This window comes from Danio rerio, chromosome 15, assembly GCF_049306965.1.
Source record: "Danio rerio strain Tuebingen ecotype United States chromosome 15, GRCz12tu, whole genome shotgun sequence".
NCBI classification, from domain to species: domain Eukaryota; kingdom Metazoa; phylum Chordata; class Actinopteri; order Cypriniformes; family Danionidae; genus Danio; species Danio rerio.
Genome location: NC_133190.1, coordinates 31,657,522 through 31,668,465, shown reverse-complemented (window position 1 = coordinate 31,668,465; position 10,944 = coordinate 31,657,522). Strand labels below are relative to the sequence as shown.

The 10,944-nt window shown below is 34.2% G+C and overlaps 1 protein-coding gene and 1 long non-coding RNA gene across 2 annotated transcripts; one reads left to right on the top strand and one right to left on the bottom strand.

The window, feature by feature from the left end:
* Positions 1–1,103: 1,103 nt before the first annotated feature.
* On the bottom strand, positions 1,104–3,806 carry LOC141377862 (uncharacterized). The gene is made up of 3 exons (XR_012390901.1): positions 3,679–3,806; positions 3,308–3,345; positions 1,104–3,167 (listed from the first exon to the last, which is right to left on the bottom strand). It is a non-coding gene; the product is annotated as an uncharacterized lncRNA (long non-coding RNA).
* On the top strand, positions 2,928–10,641 carry xaf1 (XIAP associated factor 1). The gene is made up of 8 exons (NM_001076647.2): positions 2,928–3,216; positions 5,090–5,225; positions 5,425–5,481; positions 5,604–5,835; positions 8,714–8,781; positions 8,893–9,135; positions 10,170–10,234; positions 10,323–10,641. Exons 1-7 carry the CDS (start codon positions 3,179–3,181, stop codon positions 10,206–10,208), a joined length of 813 nt encoding a protein of 270 aa, NP_001070115.2. The 5' UTR covers positions 2,928–3,178; the 3' UTR covers positions 10,209–10,234; positions 10,323–10,641.
* Positions 10,642–10,944: the final 303 nt, after the last annotated feature.

Sequence of the window (10,944 nt, the reverse complement as noted above, 5' to 3'; positions counted from 1 at the left end):
TATCAGAAGTGGCTAATATGAAAGACAAAGGCCTCTAGATTGCGCTTATATTACCAAAATAAAATATGATCATGCCTTGATTTTTAGTCATATAAATAGGACAGTAAGGTCTGACTTTGCTAAGACAAAAGTCTTGTCACTTAACAGAAATAATGTTCAGCATAGACTATAAAGGCATGGTGCAGTGGGAAAATAATTCATATTGTGTATGACTCCCATGAGCTTGGAGGACTGCATCCATACATCTTTGCAATGACTCAAAGACCTTATTAATAAAGTCATCTATAATGGCAAAGAAAGTGTTCTTGCAGGACTCCCAGAGTTCATCAACATTCTTTGAATTCATCTTCAATGCTTCCTCCTTAATCTTACCCCAGACATGTTTAATAATGTTCATATCTGGTGACTGGGCTGGTCAATACAGGAGCACCTTGACTTTTTTTTTCAGGAACTTTGATGTGGATGCTAAAATATGAGAAGGAGCACTATCCTGCTGAAGAATTAGCCCTCTCCTGTGGTTTGTAACATAATGGGCAGCACAAATGTCTTGATACTTTAGGCCAGGGGTCACCAATCCTGGTCCTGGAGGGCCGGTGTCCCTGCAGGATTTAGCTCCATCTTGCTTCAACACACCTGCTTAGATGTTTTAAGTATACCTAGTAAGACCTTGATTAGCTTGTTCAGGTGTGTTTGATTACAGTTGGAGCTAAAATCTGCAAGACACCGGCCCTCCAGGAACAAGTTTGGTGACCACTGCTTTAGGCTGTTGATGTTGCCATCCAGTCTGCAGATCTCTGGTATGCCCCTATACTGAATGTAACCACAAATCATGATTTTTCCTTCACCAAACTTTACTGATTTTTAAGGAGAATCTTGGGTCCATGCGGGTTCCAATCGGTCTTCTGCAGTATTTGTGATGATTGGGATGTAGTTTAGATGATTCATCAGAAAAATCTGTCTTCTGACACTTTTCCAAATGATCAACTAGGAGTCAAGTTATTATTTGTTGCCCTTACAACTGAAATCGACGACAAGACTTTTGTCAGGTAGTGTATTTGCGAACACTCAAGTGGTTTCAAAACTTTGAAAAAATGTTTCTATTTAACACAAAAGACATTAGTTATTTTGAAAAATGTTAGAAACCTAAATCCATGAACTTCCATAGTAGAAAAAAAACAAATACTACAGAAATCAATGGTTACAGATTTTCAGCATTTTTTTCAAAGTATCTCGTGTACAACAGAAGAAAGAAACTCAAACAGGTTTGAGAAAATAAATGACAAGTAAATATATCATTATTGCAATGTATATCATGATTGCAACACTCAACAATATCGCATATTGTCCTAGTATTGTGTGCAGCCCTTCTCTGAATCAATGTGAAATCGATTTTTCATTCGATGCTCACCACAGCTCTACCACTCATCTATATACACATCCCCCCATACAAAAGTAAAAAGGAGAAAATTTCCAATAAGCTTCAATTGTGTGAGTAAAAATGTCTAGTTGATGTCAGAGGTCAAGATTAGGCTACTGATAGAAAGGCAAAAGGAACTCAAATGCTCACTTGTCACAACCAAGGTCAGCCCTCAAGCAGATGAGCCCCTCTGAACACAAATCATGCCAAACCTTGACATGTGCGACATTCAGGGTCAGAATTTTGCAAAACCAACATGAAAGCATGGATCCATCCATAGTAGCAAGGTAGCACAGTCACACAACGGAATCAACATTTTGCCAAAAATGCATTAAAATAACTGACTGATACACACTTCACAAATGTACAGAGACACACATTACATTTACAGAACTTAATTTAGTGGTAGGCTATATTGCAATGGAATGTTCAGATTTACTAATATCTACTGTATAATCACATAAATATCGCTGGTTACTGTATGGCTTGCATGAAAGTAAACCGCCAACCTGATTTCACCAAGTAGGACGTGTTCCTGGATAAACATCTATGTGGATCCTGGAACAACATTCCAATCAGCCAATCAGAATTAGGGGTTCGTTTACAGTTAAGTTTAGGCTTACAGTTTGTTTTATGCACTTCTGCGTAATTGTCATCCAACTATTATTTTCTGATTTTGGGAATAATTTACTGTTATGTTTGGGTTTAGGGGTAGGAAATAGGTATGGATCACAATTTTGAACAAAAATGATGTTCCAGGATCAACACAGATGTTGATCCAGGATCGCATCGTACTTGGGAAAATCATGACATGCGAAAAGTAAACAGTTAGTGGAAAATGTAATTTTTTAACACATATTTGTCTGACTGTTTAATTATAACAAAAACAAAGAATAATGATAAGTAACAATTGTGGTTATAGACCCTTTTCACATTTCCGGGTTTCTCAGTAGCAGAAAGCGTCATAGTTGGGTAATTTTAGAGCGAAGTAATTGACAAATGGCAGGCTCATTAAAGATATCAAAATGTTTTTGTTTTTTGTTTTTTCCAGTGGATTTCTTTCAAGGGTTAATTTGTTAACAGTGTACATTTTGATTTAATGCAGACTTTAATATTTGAATATTTTATTCTACCTTTAAGTAGCTATTTGATATATACTTTAATTTGATGGGTAATTTTTGTTAAAGGCAAGTGTTATAATAAACTGGAACTAATTACATTTGTCTCCTTTTTTCTATTTATGGACGTGCAGCCAACAATCTGTGTGATGCTTTCATTAAAAATGTGCCTAAAATTATCCAGGGAATGTTTACAGCATCTCAATCTATCCTAAATCTATGCTGTGAAGAATTAATCAGTTTTAAAGGCAAAAATAAACCCAAACCGTGTGTGTGTGTGTGTGTGTGTGTGTGTGTGTGTGCTGCTGATATACACACTGACATTTCTCTAATACAGATCAGTGGTGTGTACAGATATTTAGTTGCATTATTGTAACCATGGTGATGAAGAGCCGTCAAAGGATTTATGCTACCTGGTTACTGTGGACCAAATACCTCATGGGCAGGACCTTTGTATCATTTATACTAGATGAGACATAGTGCATGTTAAAAATGTCAAGTGAAGTGTCTGCATTTCTTTATCACAACACATAACAAGATATGTTTATAAATCAGAGATGTTTACGTCACCTGGTAAGTTTCGGTTCCGCTTTCTGTTCTGGATAAGTGAAAGTCCCAAGTCGTCTCACTTTCTAGTTTAAGTATGGACACAGAAGAAGAGCTTGTTTTATGTACTCACTGGTGAGTGTTTTACAGCATTTTTGTTTGGTTCTGTAAGACGTCTATTTATATAACGTTAACATAAATATCGCCGTGTTAAAAGATCACTTACATGTTCACGACGTCATGTTCCTGTCTGGTTAAGTTACACTAACAACAGCAAAACGAAAACAAAAACATTTTTATTATTTACTCAATTATAAAGGATATATTTACGGTGTTTAAAACTATGGCGAGATGAAATCAAGTAACGTTATCTTCTTATAGAGCCAGTTCTGACTGTAACGTAATATTCGACATAATTTGTTCATTTCAAATTGTATAAAATAAAACTGTGATTTGTTTTGTTTATTTACTGAATCGCTTACATTTTAAGTGAGGTTTAAGGATTTTTCCACCATTACTAATGACGTAAACATTCTCAGGTGGTTTACGTTGATCGTTAAGGTTAAAGTTCGCCCACTTCAGCCCTCATTTACTCACCTTAATGTCCTTCCATCCCTTGAGACTTTTGATGAACAAAGAATATGTGATTTAAGAGGGACCTCTTGCATATTTTCAGATAAATTTCAACAGAACTGGAGAATGTACGACAAATTGTACGCAAACGCATGTAATCATACAAAACTAGTTTGTGTCTGGTTCGCTAATGTGTTGAACAAAAGATTTGAATCATACAGATCTCTGACTTCATTCATAAATTTATTTAAAAAGATCTATCTTACTTAGCCTCACACTGTCAACTGTCTAAAAAATGCAGTTTTTCAAAAATGAAATATAAATATCCTAAATTGCATTGTCTTTTGGGCCTGTGGATTAATGTTATCTGTTATATACTGTAATAGTTTCCTTTTTCATATGTATTGCTACATTTTAAATAATTCATCATGTAAAATGCTACACATTATAATCATTGTCACAGTAAAAAATACATTAAAAAGATCCAAAATTTGGACTAAAAATGTATTCACTGGTTTTGTTAACAATGACCACTAATTATTATTATTGACTTATTCAGGCCTGTTGGCAGGGGGGGGGGTTTGGGTGGTTTGAAAGACGCACTCCTTACCAACAAAGGTCCAGAAGTTCTCCCATACATGAGCTCATTTGTCCCATTTGACTGCTATGCCATAAGAAATTGTGATATAACCCATAGAAGAAAGCTTTAACACGAAGCATAATCCTCTGTTGGCTGTCGCTTCAGTGTGACTGAGGAAAATTGAATGTGCTGGCCAGTTTGTTATTTAAATTAATGATATTTAAATGAAATAGTCTTGTTTTTAATTTAAAACTTTAACAGATTCCTAGTTTTTTTCTAATGATATATGATGCAATACATTTGTATTTAAAAAATCAGTATTGTTCTCATATTTCTTCATTCTAAATGTTTAGAAAATGTTTTTGGCACATCAAAAAGTGTTGTTATGATGACCATCCAACCAGCTAATCCAGCAAAAAAAGTGCTTAAAATGTCACTAAAATGCAACCTATTTAAACTTCCCAATTGAATAAAAAATGAGGCAAATAACTGCAAAAAGGTATTTTTAAGAAAAAAGAACCCCACCTTTCACCAGGCTGCCTATGGGCCTGTTATTGATTTGTTAATTTTATTTAATCAAGGTCACAATAAATTAATTCCACCACTCATTTTGATTTAATTCAACATGGCAACCAGTTATTACAATAAATTATCATATTTTGCGCACATTCAGAATATTTTTAAAAGGTTTCTAGGGTGTTCTTCACAAAATATTTTGTGTTTCAAAGTCATTCAAATTCAGAGTGAAATTTGTGAAAATGCTAGTGTCGAAGTTAGGATTTGAAACTACTTGATTAACAAAACAGCTTTTCCATGCTCCAATCTGTCTAATGAGCTTCTGATGTTTTCATGCAGCAATAAGGATGTAGCCAAGGCAAACTTTGACCTGCACGAACCACACTGCAAGAGGTTTCTGTGTAAATGCCCTGACTGCAATGACACTGTCCATCGAGATCAGCTGGAGGAGCACAAAACTGAACAGCATGCAGAGGTCACAACCACACCGCTCAACACTACTTAACACTCTGATCTCATCTGCTCTTTACAGCCTCGTGGCCCCGTGTGTCAAAAAAGATCATTTGTGGTGCATTTTGTTGAATGTGTTCTACTTGACTTGCTCATTACTTATCATTGCAATCTCCCATTTCTGAAACACAGTGCCTGTGGAATCATCTTTTTGTATCTTGCAGGTAAAATGTAAGAAGTGCAAGAAAAAGATGGAGCAACGGCACCTGCTAGACCATGAGGTGATGAATATTTAATATCACACCTATACTTTTTTGAGTCAGTCTTTCAAAATGTAATGTCTGAGTGTTTTCTCACTTATCTCCTATGTTGTCTCTCCATGTCTACTGTTTCTATCTTTTAGAAAAATGAATGCCCAGAGAGGTCTGAGATCTGTGAGTTTTGTCAGCTTGAGCTTCCTCTGAGCACTCTGAAAGTGCACAAAGTGTCCTGCGGGAGTCGCACGGAGCGCTGCTCTGACTGTGACCAGTATGTCAAAATGACGGACCAGATTGATCATGCTCAAATCTGCCCCGCTACCACTCAGACAACGTCCAGGGATTTAGTCTCCAAAGATGATTCATCTGACTTAGATGGTTAGTTTTAAACATTATGCATATGCTATCTGCAGTGCTGCTAGACATGGGCTGGTATAAGATTCTAACGGTATGATAATCTTGGATAAAAATATCACAGTCTCATGGTATTGTGATCACTGCTCTAAAATATGCTTTTTTTTAAATGTCTGGGTAAAATACTTTTTTCCACTTTGTTCACAATGGCTGCATCAGAAATCATACTTCCATACCATATAGTACACTAAAAACAGTATGTGAGCCAAGTAGTATGCCAGATTTTATAGAAGTACATAGATAACAACCTACTTTAACTACCTACTTCTGGCGAGATTCTGAAGTGCACATCCGAAGGACGGGATTTATTGATGCACCACGAGAGAATTCATAAATGGTAGTTAAGCAACGCAACTGACGCGAGTTTCATGTGATGATGACAAAATGGCATCTCTAGTAGGTCATGGCTCCATTCATACTACTCACAATAATTCTGTATAGAACATACTTTTCTAACGGTCGAGTGTTTAATTCATATTCAAATGCAGTACCTACTGAGTAGTAGGCGATTTCGGACACTGCCAATATATTTTATTTTGAAAAACATTTAAAATATATTGAAACAGTAAACATGTCAAGCTAAATAATTCAGATTAGTCATTGACTTCTGCCCTCTTCATTAGTTTCAAAAACACAGATTTACAATTTAAAACAGCATCTTTGAATATCATTTCTGCTGAAGATGTTATTGTCCTAAAAAAACAAAACAAACAGAAAATTTTGGCGGTTTTAAAACCTTGACTTTTCCAAACTGCGTTATACCTTGAAAACAGTTATCATCCCAAGCCTACTGAGTACTCATTGATCAGTTTTCTCTATTGTAGAGTGTTTTGATATTACCTTTTTACAGTATGTTGTTTGTACTGTAATTAAGCTGTTAGTGAATGCAAAAGTTCAGCAAAGTTGAAAAAAATCAAAGTGGTGGATAAATGCTATCCCAAAAAAGTGAGAAAAAATGACCCTGATCATACTATAGTAAAGTGTATTATACTACTGTATAGGGCTGCATGATATTTGAAAAATCTTACATTGCGATATTTCCATATTCTGCAATTTAAATTGCGATATAAATATAATTTCACCAGATGTGTTGAATAACTATTTGGAAAGGTTTTATTATTTTAGATTGCTTGGAATGATTCTGTAGGGGAGTGCATCTGCATAAAGTAAGAAACAATCTACAGGCACAGATAAATTTAATAAAGAAAAAGATATTAATTATATAAACAGCGTTTTATAGTTTTTTTTTTTTTTTTTGAGATGTCAATCTATGTTCAGGTATACACTAATTGAATAATCAAATGTAAAATATTTCCCAGAGATGGGTTGCGGCTGGAAGGGCATCTACTGCATAAAAACTTGCTGGATAAGTTGGCAGTTCATTCCGCTGTGGCGACCCGGATTAATAAAGGGACTATGCCGACAAGAAAATGAATGAATGAATGTAAAATAAAACTGCATAGTCTTCGTTTTATAAACAAGTCGTTTTATAAAATCCAGATACAACATTGCTTATACTCTAAACAAAAAGTCAGACTATTGCGAATGATTATATTGCAATATCAATGCTAATATTATATATTGTATACTACTACTACTACTACTACTACTGTGTATATTATAGTATTAACAACTCTTAGTAGTATTATAGTGTCATATTATATTATGCATTAATGGGATAGTTTGCCCATAAATTAAAATTTTGTAATCTATGGCTGCGTCTGAAATTGCATATTTCCCTACTATATTGTATGTTAAAAAGAGTAAGAAAGTCAAGAAGACTATATAGTATTCACAAAACAGTTACCTGAGAAGTTACCTGGATGACCTACTACATCCAGCGAGATTCTGATGTGTGGATCCAGTGGACGCTATGCTATCCTATGATGCTGTGTAGGAGAATTAATGAGGGTTGGTGAAGGAATGCGACTGACATGGGAAGGTCACATGACAATGACAAATGGTGGATAAAGTATATCCGTATTCCTTTCATAATTCTCGCATTCATACTGTACAGAACTTATTTTTCTGACTATGTTAAAATTCTAATGTAGTACATACTCAAGTAGAAGGTGATTTCAGATGCAGCCTATTGGTGTTCCTTCTGTTAAACACAAAATAAGATAATTTGAAAAATGCTTGTTGCTACGACCCATTGACTTCCATAGTATTTTTTCCCTGTGTATGTTTTATGTGCATTGTAGTATAAGTAGAAAACTTAGTACAGTTTTAGGTAATTTGATTATATATACCAGAGCAAATAATTAAAGTATTTGACTAGACTTTGTTTCAAAAACAATATAGCATTTAGTTTAAATACTGTAATACATTTTTCATGTGGTAATTTAAACAAGTCTTACTTCACAAACCTTTGCTGGTTTTTGTAAACAATGTCCTTAATGCCAAAAAAACAACGTCTACAAACAATAAAAAACATGCTATTTACTTCACTGCAAAAGCTAATCTACTTTGCGTGCACTTCCAAAGGGCGAGGAGGGTCCAAATTGATACCTACAGTATATGCCTATTGAATTCAATGTGATGAATGAGTTAGGTCAAAATTAAAAGATTTTTAATTATTTTAATTATAAAGAAATTCCAACACTTCTTTTAAGTCTTTTAAAATGCTTAAGGCCTGTTTGGAGTGCAAAATAATGATTTATCATACAGTATATGTATATTTTTATATTATAAATAAAGATTTTTATATTTTATTTAGATTATATTACCTAATAGATCAGACAACCATAAAGTAATCCCAGCACTGCTTTAAAGCCTTTTTTTAATAATTCAGGCATATTTTGAGTGCAAAATACTAATCTAGCATATCTGTTTTCTCTAGAGGGGACCATGTTGCAGTGTGATAATTGTCTGAAATACATTCCCTCAGCCAGCCTGGAGATACACAAGGTACAAAATGAAACAAACACTTAAAAATGTGTTTGATATATTTCAGGAAATTGTGTAAATGTAATTTAAAATCTGTCATTTTCCATTTTTTTGCTACTATTTCTTTATTAGGGAAATTGCCCCCGTGATTTACAGTATGTAGGCTCTTATGATGATAACTATGATGATGATGATAATAATGATGACAAAAAGCCCAAAGCTGGAAACAACAGTGATTCAGATGCTGCAGAATTCTCGTTCTCATCGCGGCACAAGACAAAGGGAGATAAAAACAGTGACACAGACCTGGAAAAAATAAGCACCTGTCGGCTCTGTCATCTGGCTCTACCTGTAAAGACACTCGAATGGCACGAGGTACTGTACATACTAATATTATACATTAAGAATAGTCTTATTTGTTGCTGATTTGATAATTAGTATAGAAATATGAGTGAATAAATTCTCTAGTTTTGTGTTAGTATTAATCAACTCTTTTGATCACCACGGCAAAGGAATAGTTTAAACAGCAATATTAAAGAACATGGGTCTCAAACTGGATTCCAGGAGGGCCACAGCTCTGCAGAGTTTTGCTCTAACCCTAATCAAACACAGCTGATCCAACCAATCAAGGTGTTCAATACCACTAGAGACTATTAAGAAGCCAGTTATCGGTCGGTATAAACTGACAATACTTCGGGGGAGGGGCTTGGACAAGACGTGAGTCACTGCAGATTTTGTGTGATACGAACATTTAGAAACTAAACTTGTGAGAGAGTTGTTGTTTAGTTTTTTTTTTGGTGATTCCTAAAATTAAATTTAATCATGAGCTTGGCAAGTAGTTTTGGTGAATTTGATGTTTCCTCATTCGGACAGAATGCCCGAGCATACTGCCGGAGAAGCGTTTCAAAGATGGCCGCCGAGTGAAATGACTTGTCTTAATGACTTGGCTAAACTTTGCAGAGCTGTGGCCCTCCAGGAATTGAGTTTAAGACCACTGTTGTAAAATAATAATAAAAAAATACTCTTTTCTATTTAAATACTTTATTATGTTATTCATCCTTATGAAGGCAAAGCTGAAGCATTAGCATGATTACTGCGGTTGTCATTAGTGTCACATGATCCTTCAGAAATATGCAGGTTTAATGCTCATAAAAAATATTATTAAAATTGAAAACTTGCTGTGTAATATTATTTTAGAAACCTTTATATATTTTATATATTATTATTATATATTTATTATATATTAATATATAACTTACCTATTATTTATTTCCTATCTGAATTTTTACAAATTTAAAAAATGCTCCCAACCTATTTATCGGTATTAATTTGCTCTACTGTACATTAGCATGCAATATACTCTTTTAACTACATATTTTATATTTTATTATCTTCATTTTATTTTTTAGAAAAGATGTGAATTACACAGACATCTGAGCACGGCTTGATAACTGATGAGAGAAAAGCTAAACTTGTAAGTAAGCAAACATTATTCATCAGCGATGTAATGTTTGCATGTCTGCATGAATTGTAAACTAATAGATTTCTGAATTACCTTACAGGGTTGATGGAAACCGCCAATCATCATAATATAATAGTGGACTGTATTGAAATGGAAATGATAGTAACTAAAAATGTTTACAGTCTTTTTATCACAATATTTCTTTTAATAATGGCTCCTTAAAAATGATCAGGCCCAGTGAAGGCAAAATTACACAAAATGCTTTTGGAAAGTTGAGCATGGGTACTGTTTGTATACTTCGATTTCTGACTAATGCTATTTACTCCATTATACATCTGTTGTTCAAATCTGTTGTTAACCTTGTTGAAAAAGTTTAAATCTGTTTGCATTTAAAATAAATGAACATAAGACAAGCCCACTATTTGCCAGGGTGCATGGAATTATTTAGTTGCTACATAATGACTATATTTAGCTCTTTACCATTATATTTTATCATCTTTGTATCAAATGTCTTGTGGCTCAAGCAGATCAAATTATGACTGAATTCATATATAAATATATGTAATGGCTAGGTTTGTAATAACGGAAGTTTGTTTATTTACATGTTGTCCTGCACTTGGCAACAAAAGTGCAAGAGTGACATCTAGTGTAAAGTTTTATATTTCGTTTGTGAGAGTGCTCATTTTCATTATCTTAACATTAGTATATTAAATCAGGTGCAC

What these genes read in the sequence shown, in the direction of transcription:
- xaf1 (NM_001076647.2), top strand. Translation starts at nt 3,179, where the DNA reads ATGGACACAGAAGAAGAGCTTGTTTTATGTACTCACTG. An exon ending in GGCACCTGCTAGACCATGAG is followed by an intron (nt 5,482 to 5,603) that starts GTGATGAATATT and finishes TCTATCTTTTAG; the next exon opens with AAAAATGAATGCCCAGAGAG. An exon ending in CCAGCCTGGAGATACACAAG is followed by an intron (nt 8,782 to 8,892) that starts GTACAAAATGAA and finishes TTTCTTTATTAG; the next exon opens with GGAAATTGCCCCCGTGATTT.